This window comes from Cucurbita pepo, chromosome LG13 (genome assembly GCF_002806865.2).
Source record: "Cucurbita pepo subsp. pepo cultivar mu-cu-16 chromosome LG13, ASM280686v2, whole genome shotgun sequence".
NCBI lineage: Eukaryota > Viridiplantae > Streptophyta > Magnoliopsida > Cucurbitales > Cucurbitaceae > Cucurbita > Cucurbita pepo.
Genome location: NC_036650.1, coordinates 5,681,203 through 5,694,930, shown reverse-complemented (window position 1 = coordinate 5,694,930; position 13,728 = coordinate 5,681,203). Strand labels below are relative to the sequence as shown.

Below are 13,728 nucleotides of genomic sequence, written 5' to 3'. Positions count from 1 at the left end.
GAACGGCTATTTCATGTTCTTGTTTAGTACAATAATATACCATTCAGAACCAAAATGATATTCATGTTATTTCCTCTTTCTCTTGTTTTTCTGTTTCTCTATCTTCAATGCTTTCTGCTGTTTCCTTTTGTTTCTCAGATTTTCTTCCTTTTCCCTCGTCTCCTCAGCTTTCCTCTCTTCTTTCTTCCTTTGTTTTTCACGTTCCTTCTTCTCCTTGGCTTTCCTCTCTTCTTCCTTCCTCTGTTCTTCCTTTTCCTTTGCTCTTCTCGCTTCTTCCTTCCTCTGTTTTTCCTTTTCCTTTGCTCTCTTTTTCTTCTCTTCCTGCATTTCTTCTTTTGTAACCTTTCTTCTGATGTTGAAACACATTGGTTCTATACCAAGTTTAACCCCTTTAGAGGTTGTCAGGAGGATATGATTTTAAACTGTGGTTATCCTTCAGAGTTATGTAATCTCAAGCATCAAAATGATTCTACTTAAATAACCATTGCCGTCCAATGGTCTGCAGGGTGTCCTATATACCTATATTTTTATGGCTTTTGCAGCATCTGTTAAGGAGTGGGGAAAGAACCGGCCAGCACCTAAAATATTTATTATTCCTTATTGAGCTTTACAAAGAATCTAGCATATCCTTTTACCTGTAGTGACCATCCGAGGCAACTGAAAAGTTAAGCCTCAAAACGTTCCAAACATGTGTAATCTCATGAGAACAAACTGCGTTTCAAGGGCAACAGCTAAGAGAGGAGCAGCTTAAACACAACCCTACACCCTTCAATGGTGTTGCACCTTTTCAGAGAGCTACGGCCTTGTGATTTTGAGTTGAGGATACTCTTCAATGGTGTTGAATCTTTGAAGGGTTGTGCCTGTTAGTTGATCTGAAAGACTCTTCTCAAGCAACGGTTGAAACGAAAACCACCCTTTTACATCCTTCATCAAACTATGCAGATGACACTTGGATACAAAATCAGACGATGGCTTATATTGTCAAACTATCTCTCGGTTTGTAAGTCAAATGATATGTTGAATGAATTAAGACGCTATGAGATAAAATAAAAAAGTTCAGGGACCTATGAGAATTTAAAAGACATTTGACAAACACTCTGTTCACAGGTCGGAAGGAAAAAACTTCCAAATGTTGGAAGCGACCAAAATGGGATGCGACCAAAATGGGATGGCATCCTGAAAGTGACTCAAGTGGAGCCATGGCTAGAAATGGAAAATAATATGAAATCCATTTACAGAACCAAATAATACATTACATACACTGATACTTCCTACTTACCAATACAGAACTTGCCAAAAATATTGGACAAAACCTCTTCAGAGATATCCTCACCACTAATTTCCCCAAGAGCTAATACAGCACCTCTCAAATCCACTGTCCAAAAGTCAAGAGGCAGCTCCTCTTCAATGGAAGATTTCAATCTTCCAAGTGCCTCCTTGGTTCTAAGAAGCTGCTCGCATTGTCTCTGATTATATGACCAAAACAACACTAACCCATAAGTTCTATATTGCTCATTACTCTTTCTATCTTGTTTGGTGAGGGGAAGGTAGGAAAAGGTTACCTGGTTTACCGTCCATCTACGTCCACTTGCAAGAGTATTGTTGAGTCCCATCAGCTCTGATATTGCCATCTCCAGATGCTCTATTCCTTGTCCAGTGACAGCGCATGTAAAAACTTGTTTACTGAAAGAGTCACGGTTTATACTAATTGCATCCATGTTTGCAGCAGATGGAGCACAGTCTATCTTGTTTATGACAAGAAGTATAGGCGTGGATGATCCATCTGATTTCTGTACTTTCAAAGAATTTAAAAGAAAAGACAACATAAGCACCAATTTTCAAGTTTATTTGGAGTAGAGGAGCTCTGATTTTGATCAGTTACTCAATATAGCAGAATTCATTGAAGGCAGAGGGTAGTAGAGTTTTGCTGTCAAACCTTTTTTGCAAGTATGCTATCCAGAAGTACGGTATCTTCTGCAGTCCATCCATCGAGGGCACTTATAGTCATAATAATGACATCAGCTCCAAGCGCGGCAGCTTCAGATCTCTCGACACCTGTAGAACAGAGTAGGGCCGTGACCATGGAGTAGAGAACGTATGGTCGAGTTGCAACTCAAGAAGAATTAAGGGCAACTCAACGTATGATCGAGTTGCCAATAAGGCCTAATGTTTGTCAATAAGAATTAAGGGAATGTATGGTCGGTGTAGGTCGAGTTGCAACCTACACCGACATGGTTCGTGTGACCTGTAATCAACTCGAAAATAATCATGTTTCTGTGTGGCACGACACCAAATGTTTTGTCTAAATCCTTGAAATGCTGAAATTCGTAAATCATACCTATCTTTTCCACAATGTCATCTGTTTCCCTAATTCCAGCAGTATCAAGAAGAGTCACAGGAATACCAGAAACGGTAACATTCGCTTCAATTACATCTCTGGTAGTTCCAGCAATTTCTGTAACTATTGCCCTCTCGCTCTGCACACTAAATAATAAATGTGACAATGGAATAATGTGACTAAGAGTGAAAGAAAGAAAACCACTATATCAAACAGAAAATTTCCATTATGAGGTTTGTAATCTTTTATTTAAGAAGTTTACAATTTCTTTCTCCAAGAATGTAACAGCCCAAGCCCACAAATATCATCCGCTTTGGCCTATTACGTATCGTTGTCAGTCTCACGATTTTAAAACGCGTCTACTAAGGAGAGGTTTCCACACTCTTATAAGGAATGTTTCGTTCTCCTCCCCAATCGATGTGGGATCTCACAAACCATTACTGGTATGAAAGTAGTAACAAGGACCAAGATTTCTCAAAATCTGGAAAGTCAAGCAAGAAATCCCTCTCCCTTGCAGTGATAAAGCACTAGGTGATTTCAAGCTTAAGTGAAAATACAACCACTCAACGGAAATAACAAGGAAAAAGAAAGAACTGACATGAAGATTATCGGATATCACATCAGACTCACAGATAGAATAAATCATCTAAAGGAATTCAAGTTGAAAGGGAAAACAAGGACGTTATGCAGCTTACTTTGCTCCATGCATTAAGAAGGCTCGACTTCCCAACATTAGGACGGCCAACAATTGCTATCTGCAAGTTTTTTAAGGAGACAACAGAAGGTATTAACAAATACACGCATCTCTTGTGCCAGGAAACAAACTGATTCGACGACTCTTAAAAAGTTTACCTGTATTCCAGATTGAAGAAGCTTGTCATAATTGGCTGTCTCAAGAGCAGTCTCTACTTCCTGTGCCATGGCATGCACTTTTTCCATTATAGTTTCCAAATTCAACGGTGGCATCTCATCATCGAAGTCTAGTCGGGCCTCGATTTCAGTGAGTAATTCGATGCATTGTGTTCTTAGCAATTTGACTAGGGAAGAGAAGCCACCCTATCAAAATACAATATACTTCAGTAAACAACAAGTCGTCAGCCGTTCAGGCAACATTATCAGTCAAGTAAAGGCCCCAACCTGAATTCCAGCCAACGCTGCATCAGCAGCAGCCGTAGACTTGGCTGAAATTAATTTCCCAACATTTTCTGCTTGTGAAAGGTCTAAGCGTCCATTTAAGAATGCACGAAGGGTAAATTCACCTAAAGTATAAATTCATGCGTTAGCCTATGCTTTAAGTACATGGATGCAAGCAAACACTTCAGTGAATGTAACGCCCAAGCCCACCGCTAGCAAATATTGTTCACTTTGAGCTTTCCCTTTTGGGCTTCCCGTCAAGGTTTTTAAAATGTGTATGCTAGGGAGAGTTTGACCCTTATGAAGGGTGTTTCTTTCTCTTCCCCAACCGATGTGGGATCTTGCAATCCACCTCCTTTGGGCCTAGTGTCCTTGTTGGCACATTGCCTCATGTCCACCCCCTTTAGGGCTTAACCACCTCCTTTGTTCTACTCCCTAACCGATGTGGGATCTCACAATGAATTTAATGACTAAGCGATTCCAGTTCAGAAACAAACCTGGTTCTGCAAGCCGGGCTCCAGCTTCTAAACAAGCTTTTAGCACACGACGAAGACATACTTCACTTCCGTGACACTGAATCTCGATCACATCTTCACGAGTATAAGATCTTGGGGCTAACATTGGCACCGTCAAAACCTTCACAAAAGTGCACAACCACAGCTCAAATTAATCATAAACCAACAAAAGCCTACACCCATAACAGCATAACGCAGAATTGAGAAATTTTCCAAGCATGGCAAAGTAAACATTACTGTACTTCGTCAATTACATCGCCCTGTTGGTCCAATACCACACCGTACTCCACGACATGACTGGTGGGTCTCCATGGATGCTGCTGGCTCACATTCTTCCCCTTCTTTTTCGCGGCAGGGCAAAATAAACTCCCAACGATCTTCACAGCACGAGGACCTGATAAACGCACAATGCCCACCGCAGCAGGAGGACCCCCCATGGATGTCACGATGGCTGCAATTGTGCTTGAATTCTCAATTTGTTCACGCTCAATCCCGGCATGCGAATCCTCCAATCGCTCATCCCGAGACAAAAAGAATGTAGTTTCTGCATTAAGAAGAAACAAGAATGAGAAAATGGACAAACCCAGTAAAGTTGAAGTGAAAATAGGAGAAAGTGATTAGGGGAATGACTTTTCCCAGAAGCGTGGGGCTTTATCAGGGCTTTCGGGAGAACAGGGCAGGAGGGGTTGGGTATATGGAAGAGAGAGGATGGCCTGGAAATAGGGGTATAGAAATGGGTTAAGAGAAAAGGCATTGGCGGCGTGGTTCTGCAAAAATGGGTGACGAAATGGCGGAATCCTGGAAGCAGAGCCATAGCTCTGATTCGAAACCTGGACAACCAAAAGAATTAAGAGTGGTTTTTGAATGATAACGAAACGGAAAATATTTTATTTAATACCTTCACATATTTGTCAAATATATATATATATATATTTTTTTTTTTTTTTTTAAGATTTTAATTTTAATTTTCAATTTCGTGAATTTAAAAAATGTTTAATAGTTAATAAAATATTAAGAACGTCTATTAAATTTTTAAAAAATATATAATAAATCTCTAATCTTTCAATTTTATATTAATAAATTAAAAAAAAAATTAAAATATAGATAAAAATTTTATGTTCAAATTTAAAAAATATTAAAATTTAAGTATTATATTTATAATTTAGCCTTAAATTTATGAAACATTTTTTTTTTTTATGTTTATTTATTTATTTATGTTTTATTAACCTATTTATCTTGGAGATGCCATAAAAAGAAGAAAAAAAAAAGGCATTATTATAAATATAATCAATAGATTTAATATTTACTTATTTCTTTTTATTATTATAATTAGCCATTAGCTTGTGTTTTTGGATTAGTTAGGATGTTAAAATAGACGAACGAAAACGACGCTCTCTAGTGGCAACAGCCCCAACCCACCACATCTCACTCATTCCATGCTTTTCCCTCTCTTCTCCTTGCGCCGGTTCTGCAAAATGAGGTGACTGAGAATTTGATGCTTTGATTTTTGATCCATGGTGGCCATTGACGAGACTGAGTTTCGAAGCAACATCGTACACGGTGATTTGATTGTCTACTGGTAGGTTCATTGCTTTTGTATTTTTGTTTTAAGTTTCTAAATTGGAAGATTCTCTTAGCCTCCTGCTGATTTTTCAATCTGTAATTGAAATCACATCTACATTTCTCGTCCGTGAAATTTGATTCTAAGGAGGAAGATGGTCTACTTAGAGAGGGAGGCTATTGAGTGAAGAATTTGGAAGCATCAGATCCGATAGCGCTAGTTTCTTCATCTTCTGCTGTTAGAGAAAGTTGTGGAAGTTGGCAGCCTTTTGAATCGTATGTATACATTCAAATAATATTCTTCCCGTGGATTAGGATGACGCTCAAAGAGGGAGAGATAAGAGGTACATTTTGAATCGCTCATAATTTTAATGTCTGAGTTTGTGTTGCACTTTGTTGAAACGCTATGCTAGAATTGTATTTAAAATTTCTGGTTTGAATTTTTTAGTTCGGGTATGTAGTTTGAGTAGTTTGTATCCAATCGCTTCATGTGAAAAGTTATACAAATCAAACTTGCCAATGTTTCTTTCTTACAATAAGTGAGGGTTTAGAGATTTGAACCTCCCACCTTGAAAGAGGGTTTAGATATTTTCTTACAATATTTCTTTCTTACAATATTTTGTTGGCTTAACATACCATTTCGGTCCTTCTACCTTTTGCATATTCTTTTGTAATCATGTTAGCTTTTAAGTGTCTAAATTTAGCTATCATCCTTTGAATAAATCTAAAAAATAACCATCATTGTTCACGTGTACTTCGAATAAACAATGTTGGCCTTAGATTAATATTGGTCAGATATAATTAACACGGTAACGACTAAACTCATTCAAATTCATAAAAATGCTCCATGGATGAGAATTATAGGATGAACAAAGATATAAGGGAAATCTTCTGGGGAAAATTGATCAGAAGAGCAGGCTTCTTCATTAAGTGTGGATATATACATAATGATGTTATTTAGAGACATTTCCGAAGTACAAAAAACCATCACCTTTTACTTTTAGCTTTATGAGAGAATACATAGTTGTGCGCTTCTTTTTTGTTCATTTTTTCTTTTCCCTGCAAGCTGACTCAGGTACTGAATTAATCTTCAGGCATCTATTTAAAAAAAAAAAAAACTGCTGCTTTGTAGCTGAGCAGGTATTCACTCCATTCTTCTTCCATTTCATGAACTACTTAACTGGACGAACTAGCATTCAAATCTTAGACTAGACCCCTTCCACCAATTTTGGGGAGCAGGACGAAACAGCTTCAGCAACTGTTAGAAAGATATGGTCCTCGCCAATCAGATTAGCAAGATCGGATGCATGGAGTTTGTCAATCACTACAGGCCCGGGGTTTGCCAAAACTAGCTGTTCAACAACACCGCACAGACTTCTGGTTAGGCACATTTCCAAAACTTTACAGCACATATATATATACCTCTACTGTCCATAACATTCGTAAGTAGTTGCTTTTTATTCTTGCGTGAATTACCTGAATGTCTCTTTTCTGGAGATTCCTGTATAGCTCTTCCAGGGCATGAATTCCGCTAGTGTCAATGTCAGTAACAGCTACAACAAATTAAAAAACCAGAATTTTGAGTTTGGAACACGGAAGAGTGTGATCTGATCTTAGGTTTGACTACTGTGCAAAATTATTAAAAAATATTTGTCAAGGTTGAGAGTACTTACGAGACATCTCAACAATCAAAAACTGAGTTTTTGTTGAATAACCCTTCTTTATTTGCTCTTCCTCATCTGCCAACCATCTCAATATCCTGCGAGAAATTCCCAAGTATTGCAAGGGTAAGAGTAACGAAATTGAAAAGGCAAGAGCTCCTGTAACTGCCAACCTACGCTTTTCCAGACATACATCTAACCAAATGTGTAGCTAATAATTACTAAGTTAGAACCCGATGTAGCAATTTGATTCAATCATATTTAGTTGGAAAATAACATTCTTCGGACTTCCGAAGTAGGCAGTCCCTAGGAGAAACAAACTACGGAAAACTTGAAATACACAAGGGAAATATCTTAAACTGATTCTCCAATGCCTAAAGATAAAGAAACCTAAGGGGCAAAGTTGGGAAATTAACATTGATTGCCTAGATATGGATGAAAACGGAAATAGACCATTCTTAAAGATAAGGATCATCTTTACCTCTCTTTGATGTAATTGGAGTTAGAAAAGTAAATTGCAGAGTCGACTCTCACAATGAGAATGCCCGGAACCCTTGTTGCTTCTGGATACTGTTGGGTGTTCCTGTATACTGTGGTCCTAGGGATCTTTCCAAGAATGGCAACCCGTGGCCTGGTTACTTGTAAGAGTATCTTAGCAAATGATATAGAGACCTGCCATAGCACATGAAAGTTAAGATTCAACATCTTTATGAGATTAAGCTGGCAATGAGAAAACTGATTAAGCTAGTAATGAGAGAACTTAAAGTAGCAGGCGTAATTCTTACAGCAATTAGGAGGCCTGTCTCAACATTTGCAAATATCACACCAAAGAAGGCTCCCAAACAAGCAACAAAATCAAATTTATCAATCTTCCAAAGCAAAATTGCTGCCTGAATGTCAATTAAGTTGATCACAGCAGTGATAATGATGGCAGCTAGAATAGCATTCGGAGTGTACTTGAAAAGGGGAGTGATGAACTCTAGAGTTAGAAATACAACACAGGACATAACAATGTTTGAGACTGCAGTCTGGCAGCCAGACATGTAATTCACAGCTGAGCGAGAGAACGAGCCTGCAAGTAGGAAACAAACCTTATTAGTTAACATTTACCATTTAATGCTCCTACTTTAAGCCTTATTTAGATGGATACCACGAAGGAAACCATGCTACTACCTGCTTAGTGACTAGTTGAGACTACACTAATTTTGCTAAGAATTATGTAAATTCTACTGGTTAATGCTGACATCCAGACGAACTTGCCATCCAAACCTCTAATTTCTGAATGCTAGAGAACAACACTGCTGTTTTGAGATTGCTTTTATCCCTAATATCTTAAGGGTGTGTTTGACGATTATATCTTAAAAGCACTTCAAGGTCTTTTGAAGAAAGCATTTAATTAATGTTTTTGTTGGCAGTGTGTGATATTTGAAACACCATTCACATAAGCATTCCTGGATGACGCTAAGAAACATTTTGTATACACGGTGGTATTATATTCAGTAAATAATATCAGTTAGATCAAATTAGCTCTAGCATCTTCCTGATTTGTAGTTGCTTCTCACCTGTTGCCACATAGCAGGAAGTCAGTGAACCAATAACATTCATTGTTCCTAGTGCCACCATTTCTTTGTTACCATCAAGCTGGTAATCCTTCATGGAAGCAAATGTTCTTCCAATTGCTATGGCTTCCTGAAAAGAATGTGGATTTTCAAATAATATGGAAACATTCTTTGGTTAGTTAAACAAAAATTAAAGTCATTCACTTCTACTGCAAAGTAGATAGTTTCACGATTTGCTTACCGTTAATGCTATCATACCGGCCACAGCGCCAATCCTGAACCCTTTAAGGAGGTACTCACCAGTGAAGTAGATCTGCTTCACTGATGAGGGATTGATTCCTTTCTCTATGTGTTTCACCTTCAAAAGTTCAACAAAACTGTAACTATCAGAGCTGATGCTATTGTTATTATTATTCTTCTTTTCTTAGTGATAATCATATTTCAACCAGGAAAAAGAGTGATAAAAAGATATCCTTACAATTGCGACACCTTTCTGGTCTGCATGGGTAATGTAAACAAAAAAGGTGGACAGAATGACTGATATTAATGGAGCAATTGCAGGCACCCAAAAAAGGCTCTTGTTCTTCTTTCCCTGAGATTGCAAACATGGAAGTTCTTCTAAAGCCAAGAATAGAAACAGGAAAAGAGCTTACGTCAAAATTTGCACCAAGTAACAATGCCAAGTGAGATTCGTACAATATACTTGGCTAATAGAAGAAAACTTAGAAAAGCTACTCCAATGACTATCGTCTGCCAGTTCCACTGCAAATGGTCATGAAAGAAGTTAAAATACATGAGATTAGTTTGCATCAGTGACTCATTTATGTGCAAATAAACACCATAGACATGTGAGGTTTGAGGTTGTAAGAAGGCTTACTCCATGATGCGCTGCCTCAAATACTGAGCGCATAACAGAGATGATGTCTGTTTTCTTTGTAAAATTTTTAATACCAAGAAAGCCTTTAAGTTGTTGAAGGGCAATAGTGATGGCAGCTCCACCCATAAAACCAACAATGGCAGCATGAGATAGAAAGTCAATCAGAAAACCCAACCTGTTGGCAAAAGTCAAGGATACATATTGTTTTCAAGGGTTTATAGAAGAGTCTAAAACAAAACATACAGATGATCCCAAAATAGACAGAATGCCATTTGAGGAAATCAGATTCTATTGGGGAGGAAGAACAGGCACTCAACTACCTTAGCATCCCTAGAGTGGCTTGGGTGATCCCAGCAAAAAACGTAGCTGTAAATGCAAGCCGCAGATACGCTTCTGGATGTGTATGGTAATCAATCTCCTTTTGTAGCATTGTTCCCAGCAAGAGAGAAACAACAGCCACTGGTCCAATCGCTATGTCTCTAGAGCTACCCATCAAAGCATAAACCAGTGGTGGTACAAAGCTGGAGTCTGCAACAATTTAAAAAGTTGGATTAGGCTGGGAAAATCAAAGTAGAGCACTCAAAATCCGGAAGAGACTTGGTGCAAGATGCATAATCAGTGCTTACATAAACCATACTGGGGAGCCAAATTAGCAAGTTTTGCATACCCTATATCCTGTAATATAAAAATTTGACATGATCAGACACTGTTTGTGTGTTTTTTTTTTTTTTTTTTTTTTTTTTTTTTTTTTTTTTCTCTTTTCTTACATTTGCATGCATATTAAAGCAGAGCTAGTTTACCTGTGGAATACAGAGACTTGCAATAGTGAGTCCAGCAATTATATCTCCTCTTAATTTTGTCAGATTGTAATTCCTCCCCCATTCAAATATCGGGAAGATAGCCTGAATTCCCAGGACCAACTTTCGGGACTTCGGTTGATCCTTGAAGGTTCGCAGAGGCTCATCTGCAAAGAAAGTCTCTTTCACTCTTGCTTTAAATTCGTTGAAGAAACCTTGCTTCGGTGGAACCCCCACCTTGTGAATATACTGAGTATTGTTGCGCGAAGATGAAAGGTCTCTAATGTCCATCTCTTTTGTTTCAAGTTCTCCACCATTGGAATGGCCCCTTGAGTCCATGGATAACTAGTTCACCTATGGTGACGAAAACACATAAGAAAAAAACAATGGAAGAGTTAAATTTTCACCCAAATGCAGCACGCAGTCAACTTCAATGTTCTGAAGCTGGAAAAACTAAGTCAAAAACAGTGCACTTAAGAAAATAGAACTCTACGACAAAGCTCAGACCTGAGAAAACTGAACCCAAGCTTACAAAAGATTTGGACAGCAAATCATACAAGCAATGGTGGAGACTCTCAATTGAGTTTTATAGTCCAACTTCTTTATAATATAACATCTCGGGAGATTCCAAGTCAAACTTTTCAAGCTGAAACAGAAGGATGATCAAAAGCAATTTCACTTTATATGTGGTGAATTTAAACGTCAAGAAGTACGTCAGGACTTTAGTTTAAACCAGCAAAAGAGATCCACAAAGCCATTCAATTAGTGTATACAAATATCAGCAGTGCTTGCATACACCCATGAATATTTTGTTGTTAATTTTGCCTGGGACTAGCCATGTGAGAGTTTCTGTTACAAGATTTCAAGTCAATAAAGAAATGTTGAAATTTCACCTAGTGAGCCAATCACAAACGAGTAGACCTTTGTGAAAGAGATCCGTAAGAATCCTCTAAACCAGTTAGGCCCATGCGGACTTTTCTTCACAAGCTGTGTTGGTTTGCATTTGTCAAGCAATTATTTGGAGGGGGTTTAATATAGAATTGAAGTAGCAAGCAAAAGTCAAACAATGGGACCAAATGTTCCAATTCAATGCAATGGTCAAAGTAAGCCCTTCGATGAGGACAAATGACTAAAATACAAGCAATGGGGAATAACTTATGGAACCTTAACATGCCAATGCCCAGCAGTATGCCAAATTTTGAATAGAAATAGTATGCATTATTGTAGTAATAGAACATTTCCCTTGGGAGAATATGCCTAAAATCCTCCTTCCCAAGAAATTGACTCCATCCTAAAATGGTAGGACCCGATGGGGTTGTCCCATATGCACTGAAATGCACCATCAAAAGCTCAAGAAGTTCAAAAAACAACAAAGAGAGAGCAAATTGTAAGTCAAAACTCAAGAACATGGCCAACATTGCTGGGTTTGTAGCTGAATAATCAAGGGTAAAAAGAGCCTACCGGGTCTTATTTCCCTTCTTGTGCTAACCATCCATAGTGGAGTTCAAAATAGTTCATCAATATTGAGAGAAAACAAATAATAAAAGCTTTTGAGAAGTCAACTTGTTCCCTTCAATTCACACTTGGGCTCCTTTTCTCAGTCACGAAAACCATAAGGAAAAAAGTTGATGAAAGGAAAAAGTAACACTAAGTTCACCATTATTCTATTGAAAAGAAATGGAAAAAGGGAAGAGGAAGAGATGTAAATGAAAAGGAAACATACCAATCCATCAGCGTTGAAGTCCAGAATCTGTTTCCCACCTTTTTGTTCCCCACACTCGACGGCTTCTAGGGTTTCTTTTCCTAAACAAATTCATAGCCAGTCCCAAGCTCACACAATACCTGAAATTCCGTCCAGATTCAATGAAACAACAAATCCGCATAATCACAATTTGAAAATCCCGCTATTCTTCTGTAATCATCAAATCAGAGAAGGAGTTTCCATGTGTCGAGATCTTACCGCTCTGTTTGGCCGCCACGAAAACGCGCCCTTATTTCTCTGTGATATTCCCCATTCGTCGCTCCAAATCGAAACTAACGTTACGAAATTAGGGCTGCTGCTAAAACAGTCGCAGTGAATCCAAACAAATTGAGTCAAATCGGAGTTCATCTTTTCCCAAAAGTCAAACCTCTCCGAATGCGTTATTGGAAAACTGAACCAGTCGTGTGTCCGCTGACGATGGACTTGGACGTTTAAGCGGCCAGATTCCGGTTGAGTGGCTCGAAATGATGAATACGAACCGTCGGATGGTTGTAGATCACCAAATGTCGGCGTCATCGTGGTAGATCTGAGTATATTTGTTGATTTGTTGACGTTTTCATTCACATTGGCTTGAGATTTTGAAGTGTAAAAGGTTTCTGCATTCCTTTTTTCGTTTGTTCGTTTGCTAGTGTATTCGAGTCATTTAAAAAAAATTAAAAAATACAAATGAAAATTTCTCCTCTCCTCCGTCTTTCTCCTCCATGGCTGAATCAACGTCGAGAAGTTGAGTTGATCTTCGAATAAGGAATCGACTGTGAGCGAGTCCGACACCGGCGGATCTCTAATCGTCATTGCTGTAGTCATCAGAGAGAATGCGGAGACAGGGAGGGAGGAGAGAGATGGGAGGGAGAGAGAACTTATTATTATTATTTTATTTTATTTTTATTTTATTTTTTTGTATCAAATACATATTAGCCTTAAAAAAAATATTCGTAAATTTTTATGTTTGTAACTATCAAATTCATGAAGTCAATATATGTTTAATAGATTATTAACATCTTTAATATTTTTAATTTAATTAATCATCTAAATTTAAACGAATATATATGAAGAAATTTATGGGTTAAATATTAAATTAAAATTTAAATATTTATTAGATCGTGAATATTTTTAAAATTTAAAATTTAGAGATCTATTAAATATAAAGAATTATAATTTTATTAATTTTATTAACAAAGGCTAATACATTTATATATATATATATATATATTAAATAATACATTTTTTTTTTTTTTGGTACATAAATTTCAAAAGCAAATTGGTTTGGGAAATCATTAATGAATCTCTAAAGTCTGAAGTCAAGTAATGCTTTTTTTAATTGAGTTTGAACATACCAATAATTACCAATTTCCTAATAATGATGATAATAAAAGTCCAAGCAAATATATTAGATTAGACTTGAGAAAATCTGAAAAAAAAAAAAAAAAAAAAAAAAAAAAAAAAAAAAAAAAAAAANAAAAACTAATATGTGCAATAATGTCAAATGGAAGGGCCGAAAAGGAAGACCAAAATTTTACTTATAATT

At 37.3% G+C, this 13,728-nt stretch overlaps 2 protein-coding genes and 1 long non-coding RNA gene across 12 annotated transcripts; 1 reads left to right on the top strand and 2 right to left on the bottom strand.

Moving 5' to 3' along the window:
• Window positions 1–1,042: 1,042 nt before the first annotated feature.
• On the bottom strand, window positions 1,043–4,838 carry LOC111808259 (tRNA modification GTPase MnmE). 2 transcript variants are annotated; one of them, XM_023694136.1, is made up of 10 exons: window positions 4,618–4,838; window positions 4,230–4,531; window positions 3,970–4,108; window positions 3,476–3,597; window positions 3,191–3,394; window positions 3,034–3,093; window positions 2,339–2,477; window positions 1,937–2,055; window positions 1,563–1,790; window positions 1,043–1,466 (listed from the first exon to the last, which is right to left on the bottom strand). In XM_023694136.1, the coding sequence occupies exons 1-10, from the start codon at window positions 4,799–4,801 to the stop codon at window positions 1,272–1,274; spliced, it is 1,692 nt and encodes a 563-aa protein (XP_023549904.1). In that variant the 5' UTR covers window positions 4,802–4,838; the 3' UTR covers window positions 1,043–1,271. The 2 variants fall into 2 exon arrangements, with proteins under 2 accessions (XP_023549904.1, XP_023549906.1); XM_023694138.1 differs by lacking the exon at window positions 1,043–1,466 and having other exon boundaries at window positions 1,569–1,792; window positions 1,938–2,055.
• Window positions 4,839–5,333: 495 nt separating this feature from the next.
• LOC111808267 lies at window positions 5,334–10,478 on the top strand. Of its 4 annotated transcripts, none has more exons than XR_002817042.1 (4): window positions 5,334–5,566; window positions 5,696–5,891; window positions 6,614–6,927; window positions 9,217–10,478. It is a non-coding gene; the product is annotated as an uncharacterized LOC111808267 (long non-coding RNA). The 4 variants fall into 4 exon arrangements; XR_002817040.1 differs by having other exon boundaries at window positions 5,336–5,566; window positions 6,642–6,927; window positions 9,329–10,478; XR_002817039.1 differs by having other exon boundaries at window positions 5,336–5,566; window positions 9,329–10,478.
• On the bottom strand, window positions 6,424–13,026 carry LOC111808257 (sulfate transporter 1.3-like). 6 transcript variants are annotated; one of them, XM_023694131.1, is made up of 17 exons: window positions 12,601–13,026; window positions 12,402–12,498; window positions 12,165–12,283; window positions 10,949–11,087; window positions 10,445–10,795; window positions 10,271–10,319; window positions 9,965–10,172; window positions 9,645–9,819; window positions 9,464–9,529; window positions 9,246–9,359; window positions 9,009–9,125; window positions 8,771–8,897; window positions 7,994–8,280; window positions 7,690–7,880; window positions 7,221–7,306; window positions 7,024–7,100; window positions 6,424–6,899 (listed from the first exon to the last, which is right to left on the bottom strand). In XM_023694131.1, the coding sequence occupies exons 5-17, from the start codon at window positions 10,778–10,780 to the stop codon at window positions 6,756–6,758; spliced, it is 1,977 nt and encodes a 658-aa protein (XP_023549899.1). In that variant the 5' UTR covers window positions 10,781–10,795; window positions 10,949–11,087; window positions 12,165–12,283; window positions 12,402–12,498; window positions 12,601–13,026; the 3' UTR covers window positions 6,424–6,755. The 6 variants fall into 6 exon arrangements, with proteins under 6 accessions (XP_023549899.1, XP_023549900.1, XP_023549898.1 ...); XM_023694132.1 differs by having other exon boundaries at window positions 10,999–11,087; window positions 12,402–13,026; XM_023694130.1 differs by lacking the exon at window positions 10,949–11,087 and having other exon boundaries at window positions 12,402–13,026.
• Between the last annotated feature and the right edge of the window lie 702 nt (window positions 13,027–13,728).

Bases quoted from the DNA above. Each gene is read 5' to 3' on its own strand.
- LOC111808259 (XM_023694136.1), bottom strand. From the start codon at position 4,801: ATGGCTCTGCTTCCAGGATTCCGCCATTTCGTCACCCATTTTTGCAGA. The intron at 3,395-3,475 runs GTTGGGGCCTTT...GTATTTTGATAG, and splicing joins CAGCGTTGGCTGGAATTCAG to GGTGGCTTCTCTTCCCTAGT. The intron at 2,478-3,033 runs GTAAGCTGCATA...TTTAGTGTGCAG, and splicing joins TTCTTAATGCATGGAGCAAA to AGCGAGAGGGCAATAGTTAC.
- LOC111808257 (XM_023694132.1), bottom strand. From the start codon at position 10,780: ATGGACTCAAGGGGCCATTCCAATGGTGGAGAACTTGAAACAAAAGAG. The intron at 9,530-9,644 runs GTAAGCCTTCTT...GACCATTTGCAG, and splicing joins TTGAGGCAGCGCATCATGGA to TGGAACTGGCAGACGATAGT. The intron at 7,307-7,689 runs GTAAAGATGATC...AATTTCTCGCAG, and splicing joins TCCAATTACATCAAAGAGAG to GATATTGAGATGGTTGGCAG.